Here is a 21484-nt window from a genome sequence, read left to right as displayed (position 1 = left end):
TCTCACTGTCTAACAATTTCATGTGGTGTGCATATGTTTGCTCAACAAGTTGTGCTCAGCTGCCACTGGAGTTAGTGTCAGCTGATGCTTATAGGCATTGGAGATTATAAAGCTAGTTGTAATTATGTAAATTCTATTACTCAAAGAGCACTCATTCTTTAGCTTAAGCAGATACTTGTATTCTATACCTGAGCCTTCAAACATTTACATAATAGAACCATTATGCAAACAGTCACTTTGAATTCATACCATGTGCAAATGTAGAGATAAAAATCATCAGTAGGAAGCATAGATGTATTTCAAAATCAGCAAGAAAACATGCTCCAGTGTGTATGAGCAAAGAACATAAGAATGTGAATATTTTTCTAGGAAAAAAACACAGAAATACTTATTCATACAATTTGAGTTTTGGAAGCCTAGCTAAATTTGGTACGTTTATAAAGGAAAACTACAATTCCGTATGTACATAAAGGGATTTTTTCTGCACAGCATCAATGATCTTCCTAAGCACACTCAGAAGCTTGACTAGGTAAATGTAGTATAGGAAAAAAGAAACCTCAGTTACTTTATCCTTATAGAATAGAAACAAGAAGAATAAAACCACTCAAGCCCAAAACCACAACATTCCAACCCAATTTATTACATACTATGTAGTGGCACAAACTAGCGCTAAAAAAATTTAGCAGTTGATTGTTATTTTCTTGCAACCTTTTTATTTCTCAATGCTGCATCAAAAGGGAAGAAAACATCCACTGTAAATTATTTCTCTCAAACTGATGAGACTGTTAAACGTGAAGGATTTCTATTATAATTTTATCCAATAAGAATAAAAGTAATAAAACAGAAGCTGCTAAAAAAAAAGTAGAATTTAGCAGAGCTCATAAAAAAAGCATGACATAATCTGCTTTAACAAAATTTCATAACCACAATACAATTTAACTTACAAAAGGTTTTCATGTTGAAACCAAAAAAAAATTGTAAATTAAAAACCGTAAAAGCCCCAAGTCTTAACAATTTAAATAACAGATTATGGCAGTGACATACAGAGCTTTGCAGATGTTTACTAAAGTAAACAGTAAACTTGCTTACAGAAGACAAGCATTGCTAGTATACTTAAACCACCCAGAGTTTATAAAGCTGAGCAGCAAGACCTCCCCCATCCCTCCCCCAGCACAGCTTTCATGAGCAATGTTCTGATTTTGCCAATGACAACTCTTACAAAGCAAATTCAAAACTATTTATTTGGTAGCTTCTACAGAAACAAAATTAATTCAATCAGTAACCTGGACCAAAGGAATTAAAACAAAGGAGGAATGCTAACCATGGGTTTTTTCGTATTTTCAGTATTTATTGTATATGATACACCAGAATTTTAAAATGGAAACTATTTTCACCATTGAAAATGCAAATAGCACTGTTAGGTTTGGCATCAAAGTATATGAAGTGAAAAAAAAAAACCCTCTAGTGTACCCATCTAAAAAAATATAATTCCATTTGAATACAAAATGAGAACTGTCATTTCCTTATTATTGACAAAACAGGAAAAACAAAATTTGTTCTGTGGAATAGACTAGTCTGATACAAATGATATAAAAATTTTCCATGCGTACATGACGAAAAAGATCTGACTTAAAGCACCAACTATCTGAAGGTTTTTAACACTGTATTGCAAAATTATGGGAAAGCAATAAGTGGTTTTGAAAATAAACTTCAGTCAGGTGTAGTTTTAAAATATTTACATTTCAATGTAGATATGATAAATATTTTATCAAAACAATGTATAATCTGCTGGAGTATATAAAAAAATATTTCCAGCTAAACTGTTTACAAAAATGCACCATCAGTGAATAGAGTTAGGGACCACCAGTTTACCAGAGAAGTCCCAGTTCAAACATAGAACACACATCCAGCATTAGAGTCAGTACTGATTTTCATATTTCTAAAACTGTAACACATTTTTTTAATTGTATGTGCTTCAATATACTTCATTCTATGATACTAAAATGATTTAAAATTGACAAGATGAAGAGAAACATCCATAGCTCACATACAAAACAGTAACTTCAGTGTCATCCATCCCTCTTTTGTACTAAAAACTGTAATTTGGCCCTGATTTAGAGAAGTGTTTAAGCAACTGAGCAATGTTTACACTGCACTGAAGTACACATCAGACATAATCTGTAACTAGGCACATGCTTGTATCAATTTGAGGCCTACAAAAAATAAATTGTAACAACATCTAAATTCTTAAGCATGATGAAAGATTGCACTGAAAATCTAGTTCAACACTGTCAATGTAAAAGCTGTGCAACATGGCTTTTCATTTTGAAAAGCCTTCACCTTCAGCAAGTTCCCCTGTAAATAAGCTCACCAACTAGAGTTCTAACCAAATACTGAGTTCTGTAAATGCTTCTATCACACACAAGGTGGTAGAGGGTTTATGTTTGGCTAAGACCATTTCAGAACAGCCTTGAGGCCATAAAGAGAAGTGCTTTTCACTATCAGCCCAAGCCTGATGGTATCTCTGGCTTGATGATACAGAATCCTGACAGTGTTCTGCTGCCTCACATCTACACAATATAGTCTAGGTAAAGACTAAGTACTAAATAAAATTAAATTTTTTAGTGCTATCTGCCCTAGCGGGAGTAACTGATTCCATACATTTTCATTTACACCCTTCTATCTCCTCTGAAGTCAGCAGAAGTGTTTTCATTTCACTGAAACAGAGCACTTGCATTTAAATTTTACTTTTTATGCGTAGTGCTTAATTTGCCACTAGACCCTATGACATACACTTGCTGTCCATGGAGGACCAAAGGTGCATTTCCATACAGATGTGTTCGATCTCTGAAACACCATGCCGTAATAAAGCAAACTAAATCCTGCTAAATTTACAAAGATCTCATCATCTAAGACTTTAATCCATACAGACCTAGCACAAACCACATAAAGCACAGTATCCTAAGGTAACGAGAAAGATGTTTGCATAGCAAATCTTCAAATTTCTCCTATGGAACAGATGAAGCTGACCTCCAGTATAAATTTCAAACACAAGAGTGCAAAGTAGTGCTTAATCCTCACTATCAACTTCCCTCTGTACCTCTACTCTCTTCTTCACTTTGCTAACAGTAGAGGATTTTTGGCAAAATAAAGCAGTTATTTCAATCCTCCATTCCAAGCAAGTTAGTGGCACTCACTAGAAAAACAAGAAGAGAAACCTCCCCTAGTCTCTCACTTAATGTCTTTTTGCTTGAAGAGAAAGAACATCCCAACCCTTGGTTGCCTCTATTAAGTGCCTCTGTCCATGACTTATCCATTCTTCTTGGTCCATATATACTCTTCCACAAAACCAACACTTAAACAGACACTGAAGTGCTTCAGCTGGTGAACTTTCCACCACTTGGTAGTTGTTTTTATGGGTCTTTTTTAGCTTCATTTTTAGCATACTCTGCTTTTTTGCTTGGTTTCCCATCTCAACATTCTGAAGAGTAAGACGCTTTCGATAACGTTTGACACCAAGACAACTACTTGTCCTTTCTGACAGAACTACTTTCAGGACTTGACCTTTATACTTGTTGATAGTCTTCATGACATTAATTATCTCTGGTGAATCAACATCAGGATGGTTTAGTACCACAACTGGCTGGTTACGACGAGGGCATTTTATCAACTGATTTGTTTTCAGAGGAACAAGTCGCAGACGCCTTGCTGTCAACAGGCACGACATATCAGAACTTGAAGTGGTTTCCGACTGAGCTCTTGTTTTCCTCTTAGGAAGTTCTCTGAAGTTTGCTTGTTTTGCCTTATTTTTGGGACCTAGTTGACTTTTTGAATAGGGCTTGCTTTGCTTGCTGACATCACTGCTTTTCTGAAATGGTGCAGCAGTTTGCTTGCTGTTATTTTTAACACTTGCCTCTCGCTTTGGTCTTTGCCTGAGTGATATAGTTCGGGACCCAGCATTTGGCTCGCTCTGATTAGGCAAACATGGGAAATTACTGCTAAGTGTCTCAGAAACACTGACAGGGACTGGGCGAGGCAGAAACATTTCATTGCAATGCACAGGAGCTGATATTTCACTCCTGTTTTCTATTCCGTATGAGCTTTGACTGCTAGTAGCATTCAGCACTCTCAGCATTGTCCCTTTGGGGATAAACACTGGGGAAGCAACATGGGAATTTTTAGTTACCCTGTTTTTAGAAGTTCTTGCAAATGTAAAGAGCTGATCTTCACTGTGTTGTTCACTACTGATCACACTTCTTCCACCATGCACTGGAGACAAATTCGCAGGTTGTTCCACTTCAGTGGCACAAACAACTCTCTCACAGCTTGCTGAACTTTCTTGAGGCAAAAGCAACTTTTTATTAGAAGCTTGACATCTCAAGGATTTCATGTTAGGTTCAGCAGCAGACATGAGCTGAGCAATCTTTCTACACAGCAATGTTGCTGATTTCTTCCTGCGTGTTGTGTCATCCCATCTGACATCCTCTGGAACATTTTCAGCCCCAGAGCTAAGGGAAAATACAGATGAAATAACAGGTCCTTCAAAAGGTTTGCCTTTATTTTCCATCTTCTGTAGTTCTAGTGATTCCAGAAGACGACTATTCTTTTGACTTATCGTTTCATCTCTCTTTACTTTGCTAAAGCTGAAAGTTATATCCTCAAAAGGTGGAGTTTTAGTAACATGAAAGTTTTTTCCTGCCTCAGAAGATGTAACAGGTTTTTTATGAAAACCGTTTCCAGCTAAATGTGCTTCGGTAGAGCTGACTGGTAGACTCCTACATTCTTTGTCAACCCTCTTCACAGACAGTGTATCCTTTTCTTTATGGACTGCAGAAAAATTTTTGCCCTCCTGAGCAGCTTCTACTGAAATGTTCTTGGAACTTTTACCTTCAGAAACAGAAGCATATTTTGGACGGTATATATCCTGACCTTCTTCATAACAATACAGATCACAATGTAAATTATTTTTTCCATCTACTTTCCCCCTTGAGGATTTAAGATCACTTTTTTTTTCAGTACTGTTCATCACCAGAGATGGAGAACAAAGTTCTATAACACCTGAATGGACATCAATACCTTTCACCAAATGAAAGCATAATTTTGATGGGTCTTCCCTCTGTATAGATACAGAGCTACAGTCTGAGAGTTGAGAATAAGAAGAACAAAAACATTCAGAATTCTTGTCATACGTACTATCCACATTAAGCTGGTTACTAACACTGGATAATTTGTTTACATTCACTTCCATGGTAAGTAACTCATTTTGAGACACAGATGTTTTTTTTATTTCTGCAGATCGTTCTGTACCTTGATTCTCAAGTTCTTCTTCAGCACAGTTCACAGACTTATAAGTTGTTTCTTTCATAGGAATTAGTTTAAGAACCAGCTGTTGTGCTCCATTCACTATTTTAAGCTCTACTATCTGAGCTAAACAGTTAGAAGGAACTACAAGTTCAGATGGTGCAATTACTGTTAAAGGCATCCCAGGTTGTAAAGGCTCTGTTTTTGGGGAATAAACCTCAACCTCCACACTTTGATTCTCACATACACTCATTTCAGATGGCTCCAATGTTGTCTTATCCTGGACTGATGATGTGTTTATGCTGCATTCTACATTTTGAGACGAGCAGACTGTTTTAGTTGGTTTACCTGGAATCTCACAAACCATATTTGAAGACAAATTTGAAAGTTCATCCTGGAAAGGAATTTTATTGTATTTCTGCTTTTTACATAAAGTGCTTTGACTCTGCTTCTTTTGCTTGTGGTTTATGAGAGTATTTGACAGCCGTTTTCTGGGTGTTTCATGTACTCTTCTCGTATGTTTAACTATATAGTCATGCCTAACAGCACCATATTCACAGTATTCACACTGATATGGAAAAGTTCCAGTGTGTTTCACCAAATGTCTCTGGAATTCTCCTTTGGTGTAGGATACATAACTACAGTGGGAACAAAGAAACTTAATTTCCTCATGTTGCCCTACATGCTTTTTATACTGTAAAGGATCCTTTGTTGAAAATCTGCATTTATCACAGTAGTATTTACCTGGCAGAAAATTTTTTACTTTAAATGTTTTCTGGGTTTTACTAGGAGTTTTTCTTTCACGTTTTTCATAGTTTGCAGCATTGGCACCCTCAGGAACAAAATCGAAAGCTGGTGGTTTAATATGACTGCACTTCTTGCAGATGAAATTTTTGTCTTCAGTCCACTCAAGCTTCTTATGCTTTTCTATATCTTGCACTGAAATTTTCTGAACACTTCTGCATTTTATACAGCTTATCAGTGACAACTTACTGTTCTCAGCCTCAGTTCCTTGGTAACAGCAGTTTTGGTCATCTGCCCCTTTTGATGGATTTGTTTTATCATCAGAAGATTGCTTTGGCGATGTAGTTAAGGAATTATTTTCATCGTTAATTTGGCCCGGGTACAATCTTGGTAAAATTTCCCTCATTTTTTTCAACTGCATTTCAGAAGAAGCAACTCTGCACCAGTTTCATTAAACACAGCAGCAACAGACAGGATGTTTTCTTGGTATTAGTCTTGTGTATGTTGCTTATCAATCAATCAATCAATCAACCAATCATTCAGGCCACCAATCTGCAGAATATAAGCTTTGGAAGAAATGATGTTCAAGCAACTGCATCTGTGTTATAGTCCATGTTCTTAGTCAATCAACTTGCAGCACTAAAGAATAAAAAGCAGAAGATTAAGTCAGTTACAATTCACTGATCATTGAAATACAATGAACTAATAATTGAACTATTAGTGGACTACAGCTGAACTACAGAATGCAAGTCTACTGTTAATATACCACTGATTGTATTCTGCACATACAATCAATAAAACATACCAAATCAAATAATCCTTTAACATTTGCTCTCATTCAATATGTTTCCAAATTCATATAATTACCTGCTATGCATCAAAACCTAAAGAGTTCATGATATTTCTCCCATGTCATGAAAAATTTTACACTTAAGGAAGATATTTATAAGCCAAACAAGATACTTGATAACAGTACTGAGCAGCAGAGTATGATTTCAGTTCAAATATAGCCCTCTACTCAGGACAAGATAACATGAAACACTGCAAGTGCCATTCATATGTGAATAGCAGGGAAACAGACTGTGGATACAATGGTTACTAGAAACACAGAACTATTTGTTTGTTCTTAAATAAAAGAATTTTTAAGTTAGCACGGAAATTCCTGACATACAGAAGGAAGTTCTTTTCTAATCAATGCCAACATTTCAGATACAAACAGTCTTGAACATTAATTCATAACAAGATGTGATTTATGCTTCACATGTTCTCAAAGTAATGAAGTCAAAACAATCTGTGGCAGCAAAATTAATTACTTTCTCTTCTATTAATATCACAGTGTAATAGCTTCTATGTATGTGGACAAGCACATAAATAATTCACTTCATCCTAATAAAACAGAATGTCAATCAAGCAAAATAAACAATGCAACATAAGGAAGAGGGAGATCAGTAGTATCACTATAAACATCACATTAACATATGCAATATATTTGGTCCACGGGTTCCAGCACTCTCTCTATTATATTTAACAGGAAGAAGATCTCAGCCTTTAAGCTTTTGTCAAGACTATGAGACCACTATTATTTGGAAAATAAACAACCAAATTATGCTTTTGAGACATACATGAAGTCCAGTCAACACCTTTCTTATTCTAGCATCACTAGTTATGGACATACTGTTGCACACACTTGCAATCACAAACAGACTTGATTGCATGAGGTTACTTCCATTTTTCAATACACCCAACAAAAGGCTTCTGCTTCTGAAATTCAGATCCTCACCAACTCTACCTATAGAGACCAGGGCCTGATTTAGACTCCAAAAAGCATAGTGCTGAGTTCACTCAAGCAGCTTCCTATCACAATAACCTTACATTCATCAAGAAATTAAACTATGGTACTGGGAAGACAATTGAGGTGCTCGAGTTAGTCCAGAGAAGGGCAACGGAGCTGGTGAAAGGTCTAGAGAGTAAATCTTATGAGGAGTGGCTGAGGGAGCGGGAGATGTGGAGCCTGGAGAAAAGGAGGCTCAGGAGAGACCTTATTGCTCTCTGTAACTACCTGAAAGGAGGCTGTAGCCAGGTGGGTGTTAGCCTCTTCTCAAGTGACAGAAAGAGAGGAAAATGCCACAAGTTGCACCAGGGGACATTCAGATTGAATATTAAGAAAAATTTCTTCACTGAAAGGGTTGTTAAGAATTGGAACAGGTTGCCTACGGAAGTGGTGGAGTTACCATCCCTGGAGATATAAAAAGACATCCAGGCTCGGCACTTAAGGATATGGTTTAGTGGTTGGCTTGGCTGGGTTACAGGTTGGGCTTGATGATCTTGTAGGTCTTTTCCAGCCTAAATAATTCTGTGATCTCCCCAATAGCTTGAGAGGACTAAACATCTGATCCAAGACAGTTTTTCTGCATCTTATGTGGTCACAGCGACCATATCCTGCACTGCATCAAAAGCAGAGTAGACAGCAGGTTGAGGGAGGCAATTCGGCCCCTCTACTCTGCTCTTTTGAGACCCCACCTGGAGTGCTGCTGCATCCAGCCCTGGGGCCCCCAACACAAAGAAGATGTTTCATGGCTCTCCTCTGGACCCATTCGAAGCTGATCACAGGGCTGGAGCACCTCTCCTATGAGGACAGGCTGAGAGAGTTGGGGTTGTTCAGCCTAAAGATGGGGCTTCACAGAGACCTTATAGCACCTTCCAGTACTGAGAGGGAGCTTTCAAGAACACTGGAGAGGGACTTTTCACAAGGACATGCAGTGATAAGACAACAGGGAATGGCTTCAAGCTGAAGAAGGGTAGATTTAAATTAGATATTAGGAAGAAATTCATTACTGTGAGGGTGGTGAGGAGGCACTGGAACAGGCTGCGCAGAGAAGTTGTGGATGCCCCATCCCTGGCAGTGTTCAAGGCCGAGCCCCGTTCAAGGGATGGAGCCCTGAGTAACCTGGTCTAGTGGAAAGTGTTCCTTCCCATGTCAGCAGGTTGAACAACATGACCTTTAAGGTCTCTTGCAACACAAACCACTCAGTGATTCCATGATCTCCCTTGTGCTCCATCAATATCCCTAACTGCTATAGGAATGCTGCCCTAAAGATAGGGCTCTTCAAAGTATACGGATGTAACCACAAACAGTAAAAAAATGTTAGAAAACTGGTTAGGGACAACATAACAAGCTTTTCACTCTTAAGCAGATGGATGGCTGTACACTAAAATTCCTTAGTGGGTAGTTCTAGGACTGTAGTAATCTCGTCTCATTGCAACGCGGACAGCTGTGAAAATATACACAATGCGGAAAAAAAATCAATGGCAGCCTTGCAGGAAGGAGGAAAGTATATATGACTGCTGTATCATGATCTGGAGAATTTTCTTTAAGCAATTCTAATGTGGATTACATTAGGTGCTCTATTACCCTGATTCTAAAGAGGAAAGAAAAGCAAAACATTTGTGGTAGTTCAGCTGGAAAACCCCTTCCTGGCTACTACAACACTTTCTAGACTTAAGATGAACGTACTGACACACAAGTGTGGTGGTAGGCCTACATTCAGGAGATCCACTGTTTTGTTTCAGGAGAGAGATGGTAAGAGATCTTGATAAGCTCAAGATCCAGAACCAAAGATGCTTTATGCATTTCTATACAGCTTTAAGAAAGATCTAATATGGCATTTGAAAAGAAGGGGTGAAGCTAGATCAGTATTTGCCCTTTTCTGCGGTTAACATCTATCCATTAATACTGCAACTGCCCTCCATGTGAACTGACTGAAAGCTAAGTATAGAGAATTTATGCCATCAACATCCTTGACCACAGAAAAAAGTATTATAAACCCAGAGAATTTTCTTATATTTTTTTAAACTCTGTAAATTTCACCTTATGGGAGAACACGAAAAAGAATCCACAACCTTTAAAGGGCAAGAAACACAGTCCAACACTTTCAGAACACTTCAATTTAACAGTCCTGGGCTTCTCAGTCCAAGACCATGCCAGAAAAATTTAACAGAGGTAATTCAAAGAACAGGCTAGCAATCCTTCAAAATTTTCCTAATTCCAACAGCTATATGTAGGAAAGTGGAAACAACTAGGTTTGCTGTGGTTTAAGTCCAAAACCATGCTTTCATGCAGACCTGTGACAAATACCATGTTGCTAGAATGCAGGTTTCAGGTGTTGGTGTGTGCCTGTGCTTCACATGTGCAAAAGGTTGATCCCAGGCAGCAGCCAAGCAGTCACAGAGCTGCTTGCTGGTGTCCCACCCTCCCCTCCCTGAGTAGCACGGGGAGTGAAGTAGAGAAGAAGCACAAGAAAGTTTATGAGTCAGGACAAAGGCAGTTTAACAGAAGGAAAAAAGCACGGAGGTGACATAAGGGAAATCACTCACCACCTTCCACAAGCAAACCAATGCCCAGCCAGCCTGTGAGCAGCAGGCAGCCTGGAAGGCAACCCCCTCTGACCTTCTTCCACTACTTCCAGATTTCTTGGCTGAGCATAACATATGTATGATGTGGACTATCCTCCAGACCAATTCTGGTCAGCTGTCCCAGCTTTGTGCCCTCCCAATCTCTTGCCCACCCCACGCCTACTCACTAGAGTGAGGTGGGGGAAGGGGGAAGAAAACCCTGACATTGTGCAAACATTGTTCAGCAACAACCGAAACACCAGCATGTTATCAACACTGTTTTAGCCTCAGATCCAAAACACAGCACTGTACAGGCTGCTTTCAAGAAATTTAACTCCATCCCAGCCAGACCCAGTGAAAGGTAAAAAAAGAACTAAATAACCAGTTGATGCCGAAGTAACATCTCTGCTGTCTTCCTAGCTAGTTTTTCACCATGTACCCTGAACACTGACCAGTTAATAACACAGGTTTTTATACAACCAGCTCAAATTTATTCTTATTTTGGACAAAACAAGCCCAAAATTATACTGTCATTTCATGCCTGTATTAAAAAAAAAAAAAAAAAAAATTCTGGTTACTTCAGAAAACCGCGATCATCAATGTACACAGGAAGGTGAACATTACACACATTCGCTCCCTACCACTGGGGGAGGTGGGGAGGGGAGGAATTCCCCTAAAAATTTGTTTTGGTATTTGAAGGGTTGGCAGAAACATGCTATAGAAGATTTAATTAAAAGATAATTAGTTGATTTTTCAAGTTATAATCATATGCAGTGCACACAGACCAATCCAAAGACATCATTAAAGGAAGAACTCAAAGTCTACAAGGAGCCTCAATGGCAAACACAGGAACAGGATGGATTAAAAATGAAGTAAAGAGACACTAAGAGTGTCAAAATCAATTCTAGTCATTGTCTTTACAGGAATGAATTCAGAAAAAAAAAAATATTCAGAAATACAATAAAGTATCTGAATTAGGAAACATTAAAAAATAGAGGCCCTAGTTTGAAAAAAAAAAAATGCAAAAGCTTAGAAGCACATGGAAAAAAGACATCACAAGAAAGATAAACCAAATTTTCTCATTCACTCCTACCAAACACCTGCAATTCAGTGACATTAAAAGGTCAGGCATTCAATGAAACAAACATTTCCGCCTTTCACACAACACTATCATATCCTGAACTTCGCTGCTCAAGACACAAGAGATTAACAGATCCACAGAAATCAAAAGGCATTCCAAACTGTGGATATCCCATGTACGTAAAGGTTAAAAAACAAAGACCCATTAAAACAAAGGAAAACAGGATGAAACATCCTCTGCAGGCTGACTATGCTAAATTCAACCAGTACAAGGGTTTTTGCACTGCAGTAGGTTACAAACCACTGATGTGGCTACTGTCAGACTGGAAACTTCTACTTACTTCAAATACATTGAAAATTTGTTCATCATTTCAAAGAAGAATATGTATATTCCAGGTCTTTAGCTTCCCTTAGTTCAAACTATATGCTGCTATCAATGAAAAGGGTGTGATGAGCAGGATGCATTTAGCCTATGTGATCAAATAAATGAGCCCTTACTTCAGCAAAGCACACACCCCTCACACACAAAGATCACAGACTGCAGCCAACAATCAGGGTGTGCTTTGGTACTGAAAAGCCCATGTAAGTCATACCTAAGAAAAAGAAATTTAAACAGAATTGGAAGACACTGTGCACCACTGCATCAGGAGGATGCAGTGTGTAAAATTTGAGCCTCTGTGAAAAATTTAAATCCCTGCGCATGCTTAAAATTACCTCGTCTTTATTTTACAATTATATATATGTATATGCCATATACTGACCGTTTAATATCGATTATCTCTGTTCAGCAGAGTTAACCGTTCTACTGACCCAACTACACAGCTGGCAATTACTAGTCACTAATTTTAGACCTAATGACTGGGAGAGATCCAAAGTGCTTCACTCAAGTATTACATATTGTATTAATTAAAATAATTAGTCTTGTATTAATAACAAGCAATTCAAATACAGCAAAGAAATTTTGTCTACAAGTATTTCTTCTTAAAAAGACATTTTGTTTCACAATAACAGCTAATCACACAGTCGTAACAGTTTTTGGTTTGTAGCTGAAATTCACATGAGGTTTTTCAAAGCAAAATGACCGAGGAATGACAATGCAGACAAGTAAGAAGATCAAGGACCATGCATCAAGTTTTTAGAGCACATTTTTATTAGAAATATACAGTTCTTTCACTCTACAGAAAAAAATCAATTACATTTAAAATATTTATTACTTATAAAGTCATGCAAAACACTGATTGAAAGGAAATCACTATTTTTTGAATGCATAAGTGAAAAAATGTCTAATCTACTAACGTTTTTTGGCATTGTATGGAGGCAGGTACATGTATGTACTATGCAGCATTCTACTGAAATGGAGGTCTGCTTCCCTGTGGCTCTAGGAACAAGGCCTAGCTTTATTTGTATCTGAAAGATATATATTTCTGTCACATCATTGTGGTGTCTTGGTGGTCTTCCTGCAATAAGCTAAACAAGGCATTCCCAAGTAACTACCATATCAAAAGCAGTATTCTAGAGAGTGCTCAGAGACGTTTATAGAGTTGTTTATCATTACATGTATAATCAACTTTTTTAATCTGTGCTGCTCTTTCCATCATTTCACACAATTTACAACGATTTTCAAAGTGTTTCTGTATATCCAGAGCATACTGACTAGTATAAAGAATTACCCTACTCTCAAGCTCTAAGGCCTATAGGAAACACAGCAAGGAAGTATGGCACTGAAGAAAATGGGAGAGGGAAGAGTCCCATTAAAAGCACATATCCATCTCTTGACGTCCAGATCTCAAAGCAGTCATGTAGGTGTTAAAATGGATTTCCACAGATTTCATTCCTGCTAAAATTAGCCACATACTATTTGTATGTGCAAGAAAAGAGCCTTGACTGTAACCACCTACTGCAGTAACAATGCACAACAGACTGCTAGAAAAATCCTGTAAAACACCATTAGTCTTCTTAAACATAAGCCAGACTTTTTAAATTAAACGTACATTGCAGAACACTTTGGCTACATCTACGATAACACTGGATCATTTATTTATAAGAAAATGGGTTTATACGTCTAAATTATTTTAAGTGTCCAATGTAACACTTTACAATGATAAATTGTCTTGCAACAAAATTCAATATGGAATTCAATTAAGCCAATCTTATGCCCAAATACTCAAAAGAACCTCATTTGCACACAAAACACAGGATGTTGTATTTTGCTCATGAATACATTTACTAACCCGAGAGCTCCTTTTCTTCAGGAGGATGACCAAGACGACAAACCTGGACAACAGCTTTAGTCCAGACGAGTCCAAAGCGGCCTGATGGCGTCCACGAGACAGCAAGCACCAAGAATCTCCTTTTCTTGGGCATCCAGCCCACGCACGCATCAGTGCTGCCGCCTCTCCGCAGAAGAGAGGCCTCCCTCGGTCGCTCGCTGCCCGTGTGCGGGGCCCGAGCGCGGCGCCGCGGGGGATGCGGTGCGGGGACGGCGCTGCGCGGGCCGCGCAACCTCCGCCCGCCGCCGCGCAGTGCCGCCGCCGGCCCGCAGGGGGCAGCACCGCCGCGCCGCGCCTGCTCCGGCCCCGCGGTCCCGCGCGGGCGGGCAGGGCAGGGCGGCGGCGGCAGCCGCGGGCCCGGGGGCCTTACCTGGCTCGGAGCGGGACGAGGGGGAGGAAGGAAGGGCTGCCTCCCTCGGCGCTGACCCCGCCAGCCGCCACCGCGCCCGTTGTCTCCGGACACACGAGAAACGCAGCGCCGCCCCGCGTCCTGCGCGGCCGCTGCCGCCCCGCCCTGCGGCGCTTACCCCGGCAGGGAGGGCGGGCGAGCCCCCCGCCGCCGGCCCGGCCCGGCCCCCGCCCGCGCCGCGGCGGAACTGACCTCACGGCCGCCCCGCCCGCCGCGCGTAGAGCTCTACCGGGCCCGCACCTGCCCCGCCTCAGCGCCCTGCGGGAGCGGCACTGCCCGCGGAGCGGGCTGCGGGAGAGGGAACGAGGAGAGCCCTGGGCTGCGCTGCGTGCGGAGGTGCAGCCTCGGGCTGTTGGCCGCGGGCCGTCCCTCCACACTGACACAACAGGCCAAAGGATGCGCTGTTGTTCCCAATAACCCCTCTACATCCTCGATTCCGTTGTGTTTTACTAGAGTATGGTGTGGGCATACATTTCATGGGCATTGCTCAGTGAAGTACTACAATGGTGTAGTAGTTGCGTATTTTCAGATCCTTGCTATGAAATCCGGATGTCTTTTGAAATAAGGTGTTCTTAGCAAAATTTGAAGGGAGAAAAAGAGGATTTGACTGACTGCACCTTGCCATATAAAGTACCTTTGATGTCACTTCAATATCGAATCACTCCACTTAAAAAGCAAACCATATCTAACGCAGGGCCAGAAGTCTTGCCAGATGAGGTCTTTGAAATGAAGCTTTTTGGTACATGTCTTCAGAGTTGAACTCTCTGTTGCTGATTGCTCTGTTAGTATGGATTTTGTGTGATAAGCAAAACCAGTAACTTACTATTTCCAATCTGTTCTCTGCTGGAATGATTTGAGAGTGCTTGATCTCGTCTAGGCATGGACACACATCTTCAGGGATCTTGGATTTTGGGATAGGCTCTTCAGGTCACGGAAAAAGAAAAGGGAAAGCTATAGACAGGGAGGTCTGGGGGGAAAGAATCCTCTCAACTATGATTTTTCAGTTCCAAAATGAGATGTTGCCCTCAAGGGTCTGTTACATCTTTTGATCAGCAGTGTAAGAACGCACTCTTAATTGGCAATTTGGAACACCATAGTTTACTGAATATTTTTAAACTTGTGAAGAAGGTCTTCTGGCTGATAGAGCCTGTTGGGATTTCTAGAAGGCTTTTGAGAAAGACTGTCAAAGAAGCTAAACAGTAATGGCATAAGACCGAGTATCTTGTTATGAACAGCTGGTTAAAGATGGAGTGAGTGTGTGGTCCTTATAGCATAGATGATGGGTGCACTGCTGTATCAATCTCTGCTTGGACCTGTTCAACATACAAGTCACTTGAAAAGGGAGCTGGGCACTCAAGTGACAGCCTTCTAATACCAAGCTATTGAGGGACCTAAGGGCAAAATCCCACTAAAGATCTGCAAAAGGACATTATGCAGCTGAATAACTAGACAGTAAAAGGGCAGATTAGATTTTGGATAGATAAAAGTGATGCACAGTTAGGAAAAACATCCTGACTTCAAATAAAAAATCAACTCTAAGCTGACTAGTACTGTGCAAAAGGAGCAAAATCTTGGCCTGAGAAAAAGTTTCTGTGAAAATCTCACTTCAGTGCTTAATCAAGTTCATAAAAGTAAGCCTTATGTTGAGATTTGAAAAAGAACAGAGAACAAAGCAGTGTAATACTGCTGTATAAATGCATGATTTTACACATTTTAAAAGCTCTTTGAGTTTCTAAGTTCCCTCAGCTCAGGAAAGACAGAATAGTAGTGGAAAAGGTTCAATGAAAGGTAAAAAGGATGATCAAAGGTACTTTGCTCTCAACTTTCACATAAGGAACAGCTAGGTAAGCTTCTGTCTGAAAAAAAAAAAAAAGAGGACTGTTGATATAACAAAGGACTAAAAATTATGAGTGATCATTGTAATTGTGAGCAGTTAGAGCTGGAAGCTGTGTGTGTGGATCCAATGAAATCCACCAGGGACAATTTGCAATTACTGACTGGTGTCAGCTATTCTGCAAAAATTATTACAGGGTGTTATGACAATTTACTTCCCTGTTATATCAGTCAGTGTTTGTAATATGAATATATATTCACTTTGTTACTGTGTATTAGCTCACATAATACAGTGAAATGGAATGAAATAGTGGAATTTTACTGGAGACTTTGGGTTTGTTCATACTCAAGTAAAACAAACTAAAGGACAGCCCAGCCCTGGAAATAAGGACTTTGCTTCTTGGAAGCATAGAACTGTCCACGAAAGATAAAGGACACCCATGGACAGCCCAGATAAAGCCTGAATTCTAGCCACTCTAATATGTCTTTGAAACCCTTCCAGTGTTATCTGGCAAAACTGACCCCAGGGACATCTGGATCAATAGACAAGCAGCAAGAATGCTGCAGAAATACAGCTGCCTGGAAAAAATTTACTGTGATTAGAAATCAGTAGTGTGGGTCTTAGTTATCAGTCAAATCATATTGTACTGGAGTGGTTGAAGGGTATAAGAACCCTGTCTAAAACCGCATTCAGGGTGACCCAGTTCGGCTGGAACACCTCATGTACATGAATAAATATTTACTCTTGTAATTCTATACTTTATTTCCTGGTCTCTCTTGGTTAGAACCAATTGTTGCAAATTTTCATAAAAGTGAAGTACACTGAGTAATTGTTTTCTTCAAAGCCGGAAAAATTAGAAACATTCCTAAAATACAAGATTACAATATTTAACACAATAATTCGAGAAATAGTTTGCTAGCCAACAGGTTTTTTCAGCTCATCTATCTGTATCTGAAAAAGTCCAGACTGCAATAAGTATACTTCACATCAGTAAAATGGAATCAGTTATCTGATACTCAACACTGATTAAGCACTTTTACTTCTCTTTCTTAGATATATGTAGCTAGACAGCTCTGAGGTTAGAATGGCAATTTTGTCTAACAAACGCAAATAGATTATTTAGTATTTAAATAAGGCCAAACTAAACAATGTCATCCAGAAAAAGCTTTGTTATGGAAAGCTTGAGAGACAATCTGCATCTTCCTGTGTTTTCCAGCTACATAAATTCAGTCCCTCCCCTGCATTTTCTAACCTTGCGTTCAAAGCGACTCAATTTCCCTTCCTTGTCACATGAACACTCTCTTCTTTGCAGACATGAGTGTGCCCTGATCAGATCAGATCACAGCACCTCTTTCTCACTTAGGCTCCAGCCCTGAACCGACTTAGTACACCAGACAGGGAGTAACTCTCCTGCAGTTTCCACCTTATTCCACCCTTTGGTTTGCCATTTGCAAGCTGTCTTTCGTGACCTCCGAATTCCCAGCTCTTGCTTGGTCGTTTGTTCCCTCTCAATTTGTCCTGTGACTCAGCCACCCGAAGTGCTGGTTAGGCATTCGTGAGCTTTCCTGCTGAGGGTCCTAAAGGAAGGGTCAGCACTTAGTAATGCCAAGGCTTGTTACCCAAGTAGAAAACGCTGGTAGCAGGGCTGCTAATTGGCAAACAAAAGCAGCATGCAAGCAAGAAGCTTCTTTAACCTCCTGCATCCTTTGCAGCATTGCTGTCCATGAAACTGGTCCTGTCACATGCTGTGGGACACTCTCATATCAGGAATTCACCATGGTTCCTCAGTTGCCACTGCTTGTCCTGTTGCCATCCTGCATTCCTTTCCAACCTCTAACAAGATTATCTGATATGAAATGCTGATTGTTGCTTGTGGATCCATGAGAACCACAGGTAGACAGAATCACAGAATCACAGAATCACAGAATCACAGAATGGGTGAGACTGGGAAGGACCACATTGGGTCATCTGGTCCCACATCCCTGCTCAAGCAGGGTCATCCCAGAGCATGTTGCCCAGGATTGCATCCAGATGGTTCTTGCAGATCTCTGATGAGGGAGACTCCAGAACTTCTCTGCGAAATCTGTTCCACTGCTCCTACACAGCAAAGAAGTTCTTCCTCAATACTCAGGTGCAATTTCCTGTGCATTAATTTCTCTCCATTGCCTCTTGTTCTATTGCTTGGCACCACCGGGAAGAGCCTGGCTCCATCCTCTTGATGACGCTTCCCTTCAGATACTTAGAGATATTGGTGAGGTCTCTTGTCAGTTGTCTCTTCTTGAGGCTGGACAAGCCCAGCCCCTTCAGCTTTGAAGCTCGACTACAAAGCTAAAAGATCTGTGTTTGGAGAAGGTTCACAATAAAAGAAAATAAAGGGGGTGAGTAAATGAGCTACAAGATAAATCAGGTGCTCTATGTGCTTCTCTTGGAACAGTTTTTCTTTGTGTGTTACTAAATTCACAAGCCCTTCTGCCACCAAAAACGTTGGCATAAATCAAACTCTTTAACACTATTTTTAGTGTTAGATTGCAGGCATTACTTTATTACAGCACTGGATGCATGCCAGATCTTTCCCTGAACATGCATAAGAACTTTCAAAACTTTTCACTATTTGTACATTTCAGCAAACAATGAAATTAATGTTCACTGGCTCTAATTTATATAATTCTCTTCATTAATTATTATTCTATCTTCTACTGGTTGTTGATTGATTTCTCTCTTCTCATGCTAGTTAGCCCACATTTTTAGGTTTTTTATTGCCTTTTTTCCAGATACAGAGGGTTTCAGTACAATTGTTGAAATGACTTTGTCAGTTTCTTCTTTATCTCAGGGTTCTGCAAAATGTCCTTGTGGTTCATAAATTCTGCATTCCTAGTGTCCAGTTTCAGCAATATATCTCTCCCCCAGGTGTGAGATCATTGAAGCATATCAAGGTTGGTTACAGCTGTTTTAGTGAAACTTAAAGTTTCAGTAATTTTCCCAAACTGTGTTCCCACTAGAGCAGCTTGTGGCAAACCCGAATCGACACATAGAGGTAACCAGGGTGATCACCAAGCCCCAGCTGAAATGCAAAGGGTGGATTTATTTCATTACCTCACAAACAACACCATGCAGCAGAGACACAGGCTCTGCCAGGCTTAGTTCATCCTGGGAAATAGAGGCACATGAGGACACGGGCTCTGTCAGACTTAGTTCATCCTAGCAGACCATGAGCATGGGCAGGGGCTCACTGCCTGCCCCAGTATATCAAAGGGCTTCACACATGCACAGTTTATCCCAAGGCTGTGCTTTCCTGATCTCTCCCTCTCCCAGCAGGAGGCTCAAGTCTGTGTGTTGAGAGTGTGTTATCCCTGCACAGGAACCCTGCTTCCTCAAAGCAGGTGGAGGGCAACACTAGGCATAATAAATGGAGTTTGCCCACACTGACATCCTGAGCAGAACTATTCCCTCCTCACCAAATCTTCCAGTTTTAACCCTTTCCTCCCAGCACTTGCTAAATGCTGGCTACAATGACAGGGTGGAAAATTATACTGCTTATGATTAATTAATACAATTAATTAGAAAAATTTATTAAAACAATTAATTGGAAAAGTTATAGGGAAAGCTATATCATTTCCAGTTTTCCCCCCAAAAAAGTAAAAAAAACAATGTACTGGAAAACCTAAAAAAAGCCAAAACCCAGCAGTGATAACCCAAGTTGAAAATGAAGAAGGGGGCTTTTTTGAGACAAACAGAATTTCTCTCTGAGCCATTGCAGTACCTTCATATAACAGCTTCTCCTGCCCCCTTTCAGGACGTTGATAAAACTACAGCCAAGTGGATATGTTTTTTTACTCCATAGGCTGCAATAATGCAATCGTACAGTCTACTGAACTCAGGGAATGCACTTTGTACAGCTAAACTATGTTGGGTGGAACATTTTGGCTTCCAGGGTAAAAATATACTACTTTGTAAGCATTCAGAGCACTTAGAGAAATGCAATCTTTGTTTTCCAAAATCTGCACACAATGGCAATAGTCAGTATTTAAAACAGCAAGAGCAGAAGTTTCAGTTCTGAGTTTCCCAGCCTCGCATATTGCAGGCTTGGACTTTGAAGGGACCGGCTGAGTCGCTGCTTTGCGTTTCTGCAGCTGTTCATTTGATGCTGTTTGATACATTCCCTCTTCAAGTGGCTGAGCAAAGTGCAGGTTTCTTTAGATACAGGTTGCTGCTGATAAGCAGATCTCTTCCTCCTGCTGCTTTGCTGGCTTAGAGGGCATTAGAGCCATTGAGACTGGTCAGAAGGAGGTTTTACATGACGATGTTCGCTTCTGCATGCGCGTCTGTGCGGGCGCTGCGGGCTCGGCGCGCCCGGCTCGCCGGTCTCTGCTGCCCTCCAGCGGCCGCCGCCCCGCTCCGCCCCCCGGCTCCGCTGCGGGCCCGTCCGCCCCGTCCTGCCTCGGGAAATCACATTTGGAGCCTGGCGGAGGACGAAACACACGTCTCTCGCGTTTTTCTGTCCTCTCTTGCGCCGGCATTTCTAGTATTTCCACCTGCATCCCCGTTTGTCGGTGACCTCACCACCCCACAGATAATGCCTCTGCTCCGCCCCAAAGCGCACGGCATCCAAAGCCTCGCCCCCGGGTTCCTGAGCTACGTGGCAGCGCCTGTGCTGCCTGTCAACAAGCAAAACGCGTTTGGATGGGCTGCTAGCAAGCGATGAAGTGTGGCTACTTGGGTTAAGTTAGTGGCTCCTCCAGCAAGCAACCAGATTTTACAGTCTTACAGGAAGCACTCTCCTATAGACCTCAGCTCATTTATCAAGTTGTTCGATTTGGGAAATAGATTTAAGCATATGGGTGAAGGTTGTGGGTTGTGTAATCACATAAGCCTTGATCCTCTGGGAAGTCAGGTCAACAGATGAAAGTCAAGATGAAGAAAAGAAGAGCCAGCTGAGAGTGTGGTCAGGGCAGAAACTGGAACGAGGTTGAGCCAGCGGAGACTGGAACTCCTGCAATGGCTTTTCAACAGACAGGCTGTGTGCAGTCATTAATCTGGGGGTAGCTTGGGCACTTTTTGAAGGTCAGCAAGCAATGTTTACCTGCAAGAAAGAGACCAAAGGTGAGCTAGAGACCCTTCTGGCACTGTGTTCCCTCCTGGTGGCTGAGCTAAGAAAAGCCCCTGGGATAAGGGCCTGGGGCCTGCGGCTGTCAGCCAGCACATCTCCAGTGGCAGCCCCCAGGAAGGAAGACAGTGGGGACTGGTGAGCATTCCAGTGTACCTTACAGCTGCCTAAAAGAAAATGGGGAGGAGATACGAAGTGAGTGAAAGCAAAAATTAATATTCAATCAGTTAGCTTAAAACCACACCCAGTTATCAGTCAGCAGTTGTCCCTCATCATTTATTTTTGTGGCTCATAGCTATTCCTTAGAAAATATTTGAAACTACCTAGGGATAGAATAACAGTCTTAGTCA

The 21484-nt window shown here is 40.9% G+C and overlaps 1 protein-coding gene across 3 annotated transcripts; it reads right to left on the bottom strand.

The window, feature by feature from the left end:
* Window positions 1–157: 157 nt before the first annotated feature.
* ZNF518B (zinc finger protein 518B) lies at window positions 158–14336 on the bottom strand. Of its 3 annotated transcripts, none has more exons than XM_032108951.1 (2): window positions 14158–14336; window positions 158–6684 (listed from the first exon to the last, which is right to left on the bottom strand). In XM_032108951.1, exon 2 carries the CDS (start codon window positions 6464–6466, stop codon window positions 3236–3238), a length of 3231 nt encoding a protein of 1076 aa, XP_031964842.1. In that variant the 5' UTR covers window positions 6467–6684; window positions 14158–14336; the 3' UTR covers window positions 158–3235. The 3 variants fall into 3 exon arrangements, with proteins under 3 accessions (XP_031964842.1, XP_031964841.1, XP_031964844.1); XM_032108950.1 differs by lacking the exon at window positions 14158–14336 and adding an exon at window positions 13749–14021; XM_032108953.1 differs by lacking the exon at window positions 14158–14336 and adding an exon at window positions 13792–14021.
* Between the last annotated feature and the right edge of the window lie 7148 nt (window positions 14337–21484).

This window comes from Corvus moneduloides, chromosome 5, assembly GCF_009650955.1.
Source record: "Corvus moneduloides isolate bCorMon1 chromosome 5, bCorMon1.pri, whole genome shotgun sequence".
Classification (NCBI taxonomy): domain Eukaryota; kingdom Metazoa; phylum Chordata; class Aves; order Passeriformes; family Corvidae; genus Corvus; species Corvus moneduloides.
Note: the sequence above shows the minus strand (reverse complement) of the source record. Positions and strands in the feature narration are given on the sequence as shown.